The 12,271-nt window shown below is 48.4% G+C and overlaps 1 protein-coding gene across 1 annotated transcript in view; it reads left to right on the forward strand.

The window, feature by feature from the left end:
- Positions 1-12,271, forward strand: part of SPOCK1 (SPARC (osteonectin), cwcv and kazal like domains proteoglycan 1) — a gene marked incomplete at both ends in the record, with an annotated part of 546,421 nt that overhangs the window by 404,808 nt on the left and 129,342 nt on the right. Inside the window, one exon of the mRNA XM_082834973.1 lies at positions 861-987. Within this exon, the coding sequence (XP_082691099.1) occupies positions 861-987 (127 nt within the window). The remainder of the gene's footprint in view (positions 1-860; positions 988-12,271) is intronic.

A 12,271-nucleotide genomic window follows, 5' to 3' on the forward strand; every position in this document is an offset into this window, starting at 1 on the left:
GAGCAAAGCACTTCAAGGGCACAGTACCTGCCTGATTGATGGGCAGCTCACACTCACTTGTCCTCCACCCAGAGCTCGCCCCTCAGCTGGGAGAGTGACTCTCAGTGGTTTGCTGGGAAAGCAGCCTCAACTAAGAGAGAAAGGGAGGCCGTAACTGCAGGCCTTTATTTCGGTGGTTTATGATATGGTGATGGGGTTCCTTCTGTCGACATAAGCCATCCTAATAGCACCATTTATCATTATGACAAAGGTTAGGATGGGGGAGACTGGAGCTGGAATGAAAGAGTAGAATTATGATGATTTTAGCAGTTGAAAGTGACATCACCTCAGAACCGGGCTATCGGATGGCAAATTGAAAGCCGGACTGAAATTGCTTTAAAACGTATCCAGAGATGGTTTTCCACAGCTGTGATAAAGTCATTTGGTTGTGTTTGGAGATGCATTTCTATCTAGACTGTTCTCTGAGTTGTCTCTGCACCCTCCCACTCGGAGGCTGCTGGTCGGCCCCGGAGGCGTCTGAGGCTCTGGGAGCTGTTTGGGGGCGCCTGTGATCTGCCACACCCCAGATGGGGCGCTGGGGAAGCTGCCGGAGTCATCCTCTCATTGTCTTTTTAGTGTGTTGTGAATGTCTCTTCATGTCAATAAGTCATGTGTTTACAACATTTTTAATGGCCACATTGCTTTCCTCCATCCATCTGGTGGGTTGAACCTAGGCTTTTGGAACTGTCTCCTGCCCACTGTCAGCAAGTTGGAACAAATCGGGGTGCTGGCCAGGGGCCTTCAGGATGTGCCTGGCTAGGAGGAAAGACCATGGAGACTGGAGCTTCAGTTACCTTATGCCCTCTTTTTCTCATCCTCAGGCAAAAGAAGGGGAATGTAGCCCACAGACACTGGGTTGGACCTTCGAATCTGGTCAAGTGCAAGCCCTGTCCCACGGCACAGTCAGCCATGATCTGCGGCTCCGACGGCCACGCCTATACGTCCAAGGTCGGTCTTCTTCGTTCTCTTTTTAGTCATCAAAAAGTACTCTGTGTCTGTTTGTTCTGACAGGGCTTTCTGGGCCAAAACTGGGGCCTGTGAATCTCGGTGGACTTTGGGGCTTGCCCTTGAGAAGCTGCCACATGAACAGACCCTTTTGCCTAAGAGACAAGATAAAAGTATTCTCTCCTATGTAACTGGAGTGATCAAGGGCTTAGGGGAAGTGTGATTCTGAGAGTGGTGTGTGATCCTGAAGTGAGTCTAGGCCAGCTTCCTGGAGGAGGTGAGGAAGTAAGCTGTTCCAAAGCTTACTTTGGAGCAAAGATGTGAGGGAGGCCCAGGATGCCTGCCTCACAGACAGCGTGGTGCTGGGGAGGTGTATGATGTCGGCACACATTTAAGCTGCATTTATTGTGTATCTAGAATGTATCCAGCACGCCCCTAGGTCCTGGGGCTAGAGAGGCTGCTGTTCCTTTCTCTGGGGACTTCAGGACTTACAGTCTAATGCGGCGGGGGTGGGGTGGGGGACAGGGTTGCTAGTATGGTGACAGGTCATTTTAACTCAAACCGGTGAAGAGAAAATGGTTTCGTAGAAAAAGGGACTAGGCATAAAGTGGGTCTGTTTATTCTTACTGGAGCAAGGAGGAGAAGTTTCACAGAGGAAGAGCATTTCATCTGGGCTGTAATAAAAGGAATTGCAGGCAGGGAAGCAGGGATCACTAGGGTGGAGGAAGGAGGGGACCATTTGTTCTTGGAACTACAGACAGTGTCCTCGGGCTAAGGTTGTCCATTTGCGTTTGGGAATGGGTACATTTCGGTGGGATAATGAACAAAAGAAGGCACAGAATCGACAAGGGTTGGCTTATTCTCTTATTCAACAAATATAATTCAGCACCCGCTCCCACACGCTTAGTGCCAGGCGTGGAGAGTTGTGTGTGTGTGTCTGAGACAGGGTGGGGGGCGAGGAGAGGGTCTCTGACTCTCCCATCCCCTCCGGCCAGAGTGGCGCCGCGTTTATCTCTCTTCTTGTTTTCTCTGTAGGGATCATTTGCAGAAGGGAGTCGGGGGCTGATGAGAGTTGTAACTGCCGACTCCCTGGTCACTTGTGGCCACGTTGCCTTGTGGTCCTTGGGCCTGGGCCTTTACGCTGGTCCCACCTCTGTCCCTCCCCCACTGCACACATAGCTTCTGTTCTCTGCGATCCCCTCACCGTCCTGACCTTTACACCGTGGAGATTGCATAGGCCTGGGGGTCCCTCACTGCCTGCTGTCCTCAGAAGCTTGTTAGGATTATTACAAGTAATAATAAGAATCATGTATTATTATTCACCGAAAGAGTGAGTCATGTACTTTTATTCTCTGAAAGTAGATTTTTATTCTCTCGGATTTTCACACTTTTCTAACCAAAGGGAATATATGTAGCGAGACGGGAAGCCAGAAGGTTCATCTAGCTTGCACCCAGACCCGTGTAAGCTGCTTTAGGATATCAGTATCATAATTACTGCTTGGTAGTTCCTTTGTTCTTTCAACAGGTATCACTAGAGCCCTTCTTATGCACCAGGCTCTGTGCCAGGTGCCGGGGAAACTTATGATATAGTGGAAATAAAAAAGCTGGCTCTTCTTCACGGCCAGAGTCAGTAAGCCATACCTCCCCAACGTCAGACCTGCAGTGTGAATTACAGCGTCTCTGCCCAGGGTCACAGCCAGAACGTCCCGGCCCAGTCGCTCAGCCCAGCTGGGCTGAGTGTGCCTACCATCCCCGCTTCGCGTCTCTCCCTGACCCGAAGGAACCGCAGGCTTGCTTCTAACACCCTGCACTGTCTGGACTAGTGCATTTATAATAGCTTTGATGACTCAGATCTGTCCCCCACTCCCCGAAGGCAGATCAGGCCATCATTGTCTTTCAGCTAAAGCCCAGCTTCAAGGTATGTGAACAATTGCCTGGAGATTCTGTTAAAATGCAGATTACGACAGAGCAGGTCTGATGTGGCGCCTGAGATTCTGCATTTCTAACAAGTTCCCAAGTGACGTCCATGCTGCTGGTCCACGGACCACACTTTGAGTAGTGAGGACTTTGGTTTTTATAGACCCCTCCTAATGGGACTCTTTACCTCCAGTCTGCCTTTCGCCGGCCCCCCAAATCCATTTCCACATGACATAAGAGGTGAGGGTCATTCTGCATTAAAAGTCTGTTTGTACGTCTCCCCCACTTAAAATGTGTGGATAGCTCGCCTCTTGCAGTCGCAACTAAGCTGAGACCCTTCACCGTCAACAGCAAAGCCCCCCAGAGTCTGTCTCCGTAATCACCTACTCTAGACAGATCCTTCATTCCTTTGTCCAGCAACTATCTCTTGGACACTTGTCATTGCTCTAGGCACTGTGCAGAGCATGGAAGGGCAGTGGGGAACCATCCCGACGCCATCCCTGCTCACTTGGAGGTTACACTCTGGTAAGGGAGACAGACAGAAATAACTGACCAAACAAATAAATAGGTAACTTCAAAATTTGGTAACTGGTACCAAGGAAATACATATGGTGCTCTGAAAGAGAGACAGAGTGCTTTATAGCTTCAAATGCCAGCTACCCCTGACGCCTGAGCTACAAGGAGCAGTCGTAACCTGTCAGATGTGGCTTGAGATGCTGCCAGTTGCCCAGGGAATGTCTCTGCAAATGTTTGCTGGTCAGGGTCCCCCTGCAGTTTGAGCAGGAAAGTTGGCTTTTTGTGTTAGAGAAGGTTGCCTGTTGAGAAGGCCTTTCTGAGGAGGTGTCCTTTAAACTCTGAGAGGGGGCATTGGTAGAATGTTCTAGATAGAGGAAATAACATAGGCCAAGGCTCTAAGGCAGGATGATGAGTTTGAAGAACTAAGAGGTTGCCCTACTGGTGGCTGTGACAGTGAGGGGAGAGGCGCAGGAGACGAGGAGGAGGGCAGATGTGAGGACAGTCCAAGAGGAGACATTCAGCCAAAGCTTGGAAAGTAAGCAGGTGGTCAGGCAATGCCAGGCTTGCAGGACACTTGCTACTGTAAGTGCCTTCTTGCCCATGTCCGCCTTAAGTGGCAGACTTAAGAGTGTGCATGGTCCTAGAGGTAGAAACAATGCCTGTCTACCTTCACCAGGCACAGGACACACAGTTGGTGCTCAGCATCACGGTTAAGAGACAAGAGCCTCTGAGGACTCCAGCTGAGAAGGAATGGTGAGATTCCAGTCTGTGCAGCCCTTCCGGGATTTGAGTGAAGGGGTTGCAGAGAGCTTAGTGATTGAGAGAAATAAGCCATCCCCAGCCTGGGCCAAGTTGCTTAGCTAAACACCCAGCCTGGAGCCCTGGCAGAGAGAGGCTCTTTGCAATCATTCTCTTTGTGAAGATCCAGTTTGCGCTGTTCAGTTATTCCCTCCAGCTCTGGAGTGAACTGTCTGATCCTGGAGGCTGCGATTAGAGACGAGCCATGAAATGTCAGTGAGTGATCAGGGCCGTTTGGGCAAGTGGCACGTTGCACATCAAACTCCAGCAACAACCCGCCCGCTCGCCTGTCTCTCGTTTGCAGAAGGAGCTTCAAATGCCAGCTCGCCCTGACCCCCGAGCTACAAGGAGCAGTCGTAACCTGTCAGATGTGGCTTGAAATGCTGTCAGCTGCCCAGGGAATGTCTCTGCAAATGTTTGCTGGTCAGGGCTCCCCTGCAGTTTGAGCAGGAAAGTTGGCCTTTTGGGTTAGGGAAGGTTGCCTGCTTACAGGTAGTGGTAACTAGCTTGTTTAAGAGGCAGGATCAGGATTTGAAAGGCTCCCTTGCAATGATTTTTCAAAAGAGGAATGGCTTCCAGGTACTGCTGGGCAGAGCCCCAAAGTCTGCCCCAGCCTGCTATTCCTCTAGTGCCCTTGAATTCCTGTACCTGCCTCAGTCCTGAGTTTCCCAGACCTGGTCAGCTGTCTTTTCTTGGAGCAAAAGAAGAGATCTGATGCCTTCCTATCACAACTTGTAGTGCCTTTCTCCCCATCCTCCATGTGGGGTAGACTGAGGCCCAAAGAGTCAAGGACAGTGGCAGAATTTGACACTCAGAGTCTCTTGCCCGGATATCTGTGATCACCTGCTTCCAGTTAAAACAAAGGGCAGAGGCTGGTGGAGGGGCAGCAGTGCAGTGGAAAATGGTGTGTGTGTTGGTTTTTGACATTAATCTCCTAGCTTTCTATCCACTTTTAGAAAGTTGGCGTCCTCTTTTTCCTAAAGAAATGAATCAAATGACTCATGCTGAAGGCATGCGCTGACTGCTCAAGACCTCTGAAGCCAAGACCAATTCTAAACCCTCGTGGTGTGCAATGAGACTTCCTTCCAAGGGGGATATTTCAGACTGGTCGGGTTCAGTATCGGAGTGATTTAGCTATTGCCCCTAAACATATGGCCACTTCTTTATTCAGGTTCAAGGGCACATTTTAGTCCCAGACAAAGCTGTCACAGGACCACCAGTAGATGGGCAGTTAATAGAGTGAATGAGTTAACTGTTAGTGAACAAGTGACTTCCCATTCCCTGGAGTTATGGCCTTTTTTGGGTCATTGGGGTCAAGAAACAAAGGACAGGTGAGACCAGGATGCATGTACCACTGGAAGTGATTTGATGTCATAAATCACATTCACAAAAATCAGTTTTGGCAAAAATATATTGCAGCCCAGTCCCATCATCATCAAGGAAATCTGTAATAAATAATCAGCGTCCTCCAGGGGAAGTGTTCACCCTTTCACAGGTGGATCTGAAGCCTGTGCGGAGCACTGACAGCAGCAGGGGAAGGAAGGAGCGTGGGTATCAGCTCTGTCCTAGATGCCCGGTGTTTGCCTTCGGCTTCCATCAAACAAAGCTTGCTTTCTGCTTCTGGGCCCTGAACAATCAGAAGCTCCTAGAATGGGGGTGGGGATGTACGTAGAAGCCTCTGTCTCTGTAGCAGGACTCTTGCAGTGTCCTGGCACCAGGGACACCACTCAGAGCTTTGTGACCCCCCCAGATCAAAGATAAAATCCGCAGGAACGCACAGCATCTTGAGATGAAGGGATGTAAGATGTTACATGGCAGTAAATGACTCTACATTCAGATTCTACAAAGCATAACTCACACAAGATAAGGAACAGAAAACTCCCCTCTGGGAATAGGCAAGTGGAGGCCAGCACCGCAGCTGGTTTGAGAATGTGGTAGAGACCCTGCCCCTCGACGTGGCTTCTAGGTAGTAGAAGGATCACCCTTATCGTTTACCTTGCCCTGATGTCACATCCTCCTGGCCAGGAAAACTGAAGGAGTCCAGAAATTCAGCAAGTGTTTATTGAATTCTTTCTTACTCTGTGTCACGCATTGTGCTAAGTCCTGGGGATACGACAGAAGACGAAGCCCCAGTTTTCACGGAACTTACAAGGAAGGTAGACAGATTACAAAGCAGTGTCCTTTCATTAAAATAGGTATTCAGGTAAGGGATGTTCGGGGTGCCGCAGGACCCAGAACAGGGCCTCCTCAGCCAGTTTGGAGCTGTGACTAGTCTTCTTAGAGGAAGCGATGGTTCATTGAGATCTTAAGGCTGGAAGGAGTCACCTGGAGTACGAATGGAGGTGGAAAGTATAGAGAGTTCATTCATCAGAGGAAAGAGGGGGCCGAAGAGATGAAACAAAGCACAGACCCTCCTGAAGGAACCGGTGAATGTGTCACTGTGGCAGTGTCGCATGGGGATTGGGGACAGGGGGTTAACTAGACACAGAAATGAGGCTAGAAAAGTGTCAGGGGCCACTTTTCCGGGGCCTTGAAGGCCAAATGAGGGGGTTGCACTTTACCCTAAGAACACTGGGGATCTTATTAAGGACTTTTATTTTTTTCCACTGGCTTACACTGGCTGCAGGATGGGCGTGGTTGGGCAAGCCTGGAAGCCTGGGGCTTGTGTTGTGGTTGCGGAGATGGATAGGAAGCCGTCTGAAGTGGCATTCAGGAAGTCATAGCTGGACTTGGTGACTGTCTCAATTTCAAATACAGAGAGTCATTTTAACTTTGAGCTCAGCAGAGGGACATCTTCACCATCTGGATCTCAATGGGACTTGCAGTTGCTCTTGCCAGCAGCTTTGTGGCCTCAGCCTAAACCAGAGGGACCCTGTCGTTTGTGAGTGCCTTTCCTTTCTCTGCTGTTATCCGTGTAGAAAGATGAAGGCTCCTGGGGTCCTGGCTGCCAGTTTCTAATTTTGCCTGTAAGAAGGGAAACGTCACCGTGGCTGACGGAATCTGGCCAGCCCAGGCTTCCGGTGGGCAATCTCAGCTTTCTCTCCCTTTGGAGGGGAGAGCGGTTTGGGAAAACTGTGAGCAGATCTGGAGTGGTGCCGGGGACCTGGAAACTCAGAAGGGGGCAGGAGTGGAGGTCCCCGCTGCTCCAGCTTCTGGCCCTCGTGGGTGTCTCCTGGCGGGGCCTCTTTTAATAGGACTTCCTTGACATCTCTCCCCCTGCACCCACCTGACCAGAGCTCAGACGTCAGGGCTGGGACTGCTCTTGTCCAGGCAGAAGCTGCATGGCCTGACCTCTGAGGGGAGGGTCCTTGGAGTGGCCCTGGGAGCCCTGCCCACCTTGCTCGCTGGCATCAGCCCAGCTGTTGGGAACGGACAAACAAGCCGGCAAACCCCCGTCTGCTCTGCCCCTCCTCCCACGACGTTTAGTTCATTAACAGCTGTTAAACAATTAGCAAATGGCTCATTTCTGTCTAGAGGCAGAAGAGAGATGCAGAGTTAAGAAGCGCTGTGAAGGAGGATGGTTCCCCTCTGTTCTGAGTGCGCACACGCGAGGGAGGGCGAGAGAGAGCTTGCCTTACAGTGTTGGCATTTCTTTCAGCACCTTGTTGCTGCGGATTATATTATTTTCAGAGTCGTCTTAATAGTTTCAAACAATTGTCACCAAGTAAAGGTCATGTTTGAAGTTCTTGGCAAGTGGAGACTCCGTTGGCCGGCATTCCCCGCAAACAGGCTGTTCTGAGGGTCAGAGCCAATCCAGGGCACGCATTTGTTAAGCCTTCTCAAGACAGCGTCGAGCTCGGTATGTCTTCTTAGTCTCCCCAGACTTTTATGGCCCTGCATCCATGACAGGCGTGGGTGGTTTTCATGTGCGGCTCCTCGTCTTTGCTTTCTGGCTGAGTTGAGGCTGTCGGAGTTTTCAGGGACATTTTTAGATAGCCCGGCCTCCATAGAACCTGCTGGGTGAGAATTGTCTTCACTTGCAAATGGCTCATTGGCAAGGGTCTCACTTCTGACTAAGCAGAAGAGAAGATGATTGGGCACTGAGGTGGAAGGCTTGCATTTGCACATTTTGTGCATCAGGAAACTGGAGCCCGATGGCCATGGTCATGGCCCCAGGAACAAGAGGTGTAGCAGCAATTAGGCAAGGCATTGGATACTGCCATCTGGGCAGCCCTGTGGAGGGCCAAGAAGTAGTAAATACCCCGCCCACATCCTGCATGCTCTCAGGTGGTAGGGGGGGAGAAAAAGGTCGGGTCGTGTGCCCAAAGACCACGTGGACACCAGTGGTCTGAGGCGGGAGTCGGGTCATAGACTTCACTATTTTGATTTTCTGTTGCTTAGAAAAAGCTAACACAAGAGGTGTTATGACGTTGGAGACGTACTCAGTGGCATCTAACCAACTCTAAGCAAGTTTGTTTTATACATTAAACAGTTGGAGGTAAGGGGACAAATTCCCCATGGCAGATGCCCCAACTTTGCTTTGCCCCCTGAGGCCTTGTTCATTTTCATTGTCCTTTCTTCAGTCTGCGGTCGCCAAACATCACTGGATGATGAGAAGCTAGTGTTCATAGTACGAAGACCTTCAACTATTAGTTTAAATAGAGTTCTTGCCCTTGTTTGGTTGTCATCGCCTTTTCTCTTTCACAGGGTTTTTGGAAGGAACAAGTATAAATAATATTTAAGATGTTTACTGTGTATTACTTCTGGCTGCTCTAGCAAAAATTCAAACGGAACAGAGGCTTGAACGGGATACAGTTTTATTTCTCTCTCACGTAGACATTCTAAAGATAAGCAGCCTGGGGCTGATATGCTGCCTCCAGACTGTCAGTGACCAGCATCCTTTACCTTGTTGCTCTGTCATCCTGACAGTTGGAACTGTTGAGCTTCTGCCTCTTGGTCCAAGATGGCTGCTGTGCCCCAGCCAGTAGGAAGGAGGTGAGGGAAGAGGCACAGTCTGGAAGTCGTGTGCCATTTCTGCTCACATCCTACTGGCCACAACTTAGTCACAGGGCTACGCAGAGCTGCAAGGGAGGCTGGGAAATGTGGGTTTATTCTGGGTAGCTCTGTATCCAGCTAAAATTTGAGAGTTGTGTTGTTATTAAGAAGGATCGAGTGAATATTGGAGTAATCTAGCCGTCTCTACCATAGTAGTATTTTAAATAATGACAGTAAGAAGAAAACAATAGTATTCCATTGTTGAACATGTATTAGGTACTGTGATATCGTACTAAGTGCCACAGTATTATTTTACTTCCTCAATTGTTCCGTCTAATTCTCACAGTGAACCTTTGAGGGAGGGGCTGTGAGTAGTCTCAAAGAGGAGAAAGCGGAAGCTGCAAAACTTTGTCCAAGGTCAACACAGCTCTTAGCAGCAGAGTAGATATTGGAACCCTGGTCTGTCTGGTTCTCGAGTGACAGTCTTTACTTCTACGAGGGAAATGCCATCTGAAAAGTAATATAAAATACCAGCTGTATCATCAGGATGCTTTTGATTTCAAGTGACAGAAACAGAACTCAAACTTGGCTTCATCAGAAAATGAAGATTTACTGGCACAGAAGGCTAGAAAGTATACTGGGGTGGGCAGACCTCAGAGAAAGAAGGGGAAATTCAGTGTGGAAATTCTTTCTCATCGTTGCCCATCTCTGCTGGGCTTCATTCTGCCAAGAGGCTCTCTCCCCTTGGTGGGGAATATGGATTTTGACAGCCCCTGATTCATTTGCTTCTAGCCTAGAAACTGCAAAGGAACTTGTCAGTAGCTGTGTTTCCATCCCAGGGAAGGATTCCAATTGGCTGTTTTTGAATCATGTGCCCATCCTTTAAGCAAATACTATGGTAACATGACCCTCTTTACCCCCACCCTTCACTATGATCAAGGGTAGTATTTTTTACCAGAAGGAGAGGGAAAGAGTACTGGACTGAATAAAAATTTTAAAGTAGTGTACTGCATAATCACCTTTTAAAATATCAAATATTATTAAGTATTTGTGTCCTTAAAGGCTTCAGCTAAATGCCGCTAGCTTTGGAGCCTGTAAGAATGTATTAAGGCATACTGTGTTCCTAGGAGTGGTAGGCAAAAAGGAGCATATAATACAGGTCCATACCAGACGTGTTAGTGATCTAGTTAAAGAGAAAAGGAAGTTCATGCAAAATAAAGTAGATTCAGCACCACTTTAATTCAGAAATCTTTTCAACCATTTGGCCTAATGTTGTAATACTTCCTTCTAATCATGAGACACATCTGTCCTCAGTTCTGTTAAGCATTTCTTTCTTTTTGGAACATGCCAAGATAACACAGGCTTTTTGGCTCCCGAGGATAAACTTTCAGGTAAAATGGTTATTGTGACATTTTCAGAAAGCACAGATGTTCAAACACCGTCCACGGTGAAATGCATCCTCAGAATTTACATGGTCTGTGTCAACACGCAGATTAGTTATGAAGTTACAGCAGAAGGAAGCAATTCAACTAAGTATTTTACCACTTATTTCTATGTTGTATACACAAACATGTGTTTAACCAAGATTTGAAGAATAGGTTTTCATGTCTTCTTCTCAAATGCCCTGAGTAGAATGCCACGTAATTAGTTAGCGCTTTTGTTGAAAGCACGTTAGGAAGAATAACCTTCTTGTTGTCGGTTCTGTTGAATGCATAATTAAACCATTTGATCAAGCAATTACCTGAACATGATTATGCTCATCCTCACCTAATCAGGAGATGAAACAAAGGATTAGGAAAAAATTGCAAAGCACATGAGATCTCTGCCAACCAATCCTTTAGGAGAGAGAGGGGTCCCTGGCCAGAATGAATAGGCACAGTGCTATAAATCTAATTAAATCATTACAAAAACTTTTAATGAAGTTCAGGTTCATGTTGCTTTTGTTTTTCTTAAACAAATAAACAAACAAAACATTCCCTGTTGGCTTACTGCTCAAATGAGTAGTCAGACTTATTTATGACATTTTTTCCACGAGAACATTTCAGTACTAGATATGGGTAATGCTCATAGAAGCTGATCTCACTTTCTATGCCTTGGGCTAGGACCTGTATGTTATGTCAGAGAATGAGGGAATATTTAGCTGGGTTAGAATTTACCATGAATTGATACCATAACTGCCTGTTGAGAGATATGACTTAAATGATGCTCTCCCTTTTACCGTAGCAAGTTGGTGGTTTTTTCCCATTCTAAACCAAATGAAACTTTTTTTTTTTTTTTTTCTGCGGTATGCGGGCCTCTCACTGTTGTGGCCTCTCCCGTTGCGGAGCACAGGCTCCAGACGTGCAGGCTCAACGGCCATGGCTCATGAGCCCGGCAGCTCCGTGGCATGTGGGATCTTCCCGGACCGGGGAATGAACCCGTGTCCCCTGTATCGGCAGGCGGACTCTCAACCACTGCGCCACCAGGGAAGCCCCAAATGAAACATTTTTGCATCTTTATATACAGCGCATGAGATAGAAATGCTTCACCCTTTGGCCAAGGGTGGCACCTTCCTGCGATGCTGGGTTCTGTCCAGTGAGGTGCTCAGAACAGCAGACCTTCCACAGCAGGGAAGACCCTGTGTCCAAAAGAACGGTTTTCCCCAAGTTCTTATCGAAAGGCACTGGGGATTGCTTTTCCCCAAAGGCAGGCTATGCAGTGGCGGCCAGGCAAGAGATCAGATGAAACCGGAACCCAGGGACCCTGACCAGATTGATCAGATGAAGCTCCTTTTAAGGGTTTATTTACTTTCTCCTCTCCTAGTGGAGAGACCAAAAGATGCTATTGGGTATAAGTGGGGTGGGACTCCCCAAAGGTGGCTCTGAGCAAGACCTGCTACATCTCTCGTGTCTTCCACTGTTGCCTGCTGGGAGCTCTCCAGGGCAGCCACCTGGCCCGTCGTAGTAGCACCCCACCACAGGACCCAATTCCCTGGCACCAACCAAGCAAAATAGAGGTGGAGCAGAGAGGATTCATCAGTCGTTTCCTTTGAACTTTAATGCACGTAACGGGATAGAATGGGTTGAGCCTCCCTTACCCACACCCACCTCTGCCAGAAATGGCGTGAACGCCTTCCTGGGAT

This window comes from Leucopleurus acutus (genome assembly GCF_964270905.1).
Source record: "Leucopleurus acutus genome assembly, chromosome: 3".
NCBI lineage: Eukaryota > Metazoa > Chordata > Mammalia > Artiodactyla > Delphinidae > Leucopleurus > Leucopleurus acutus.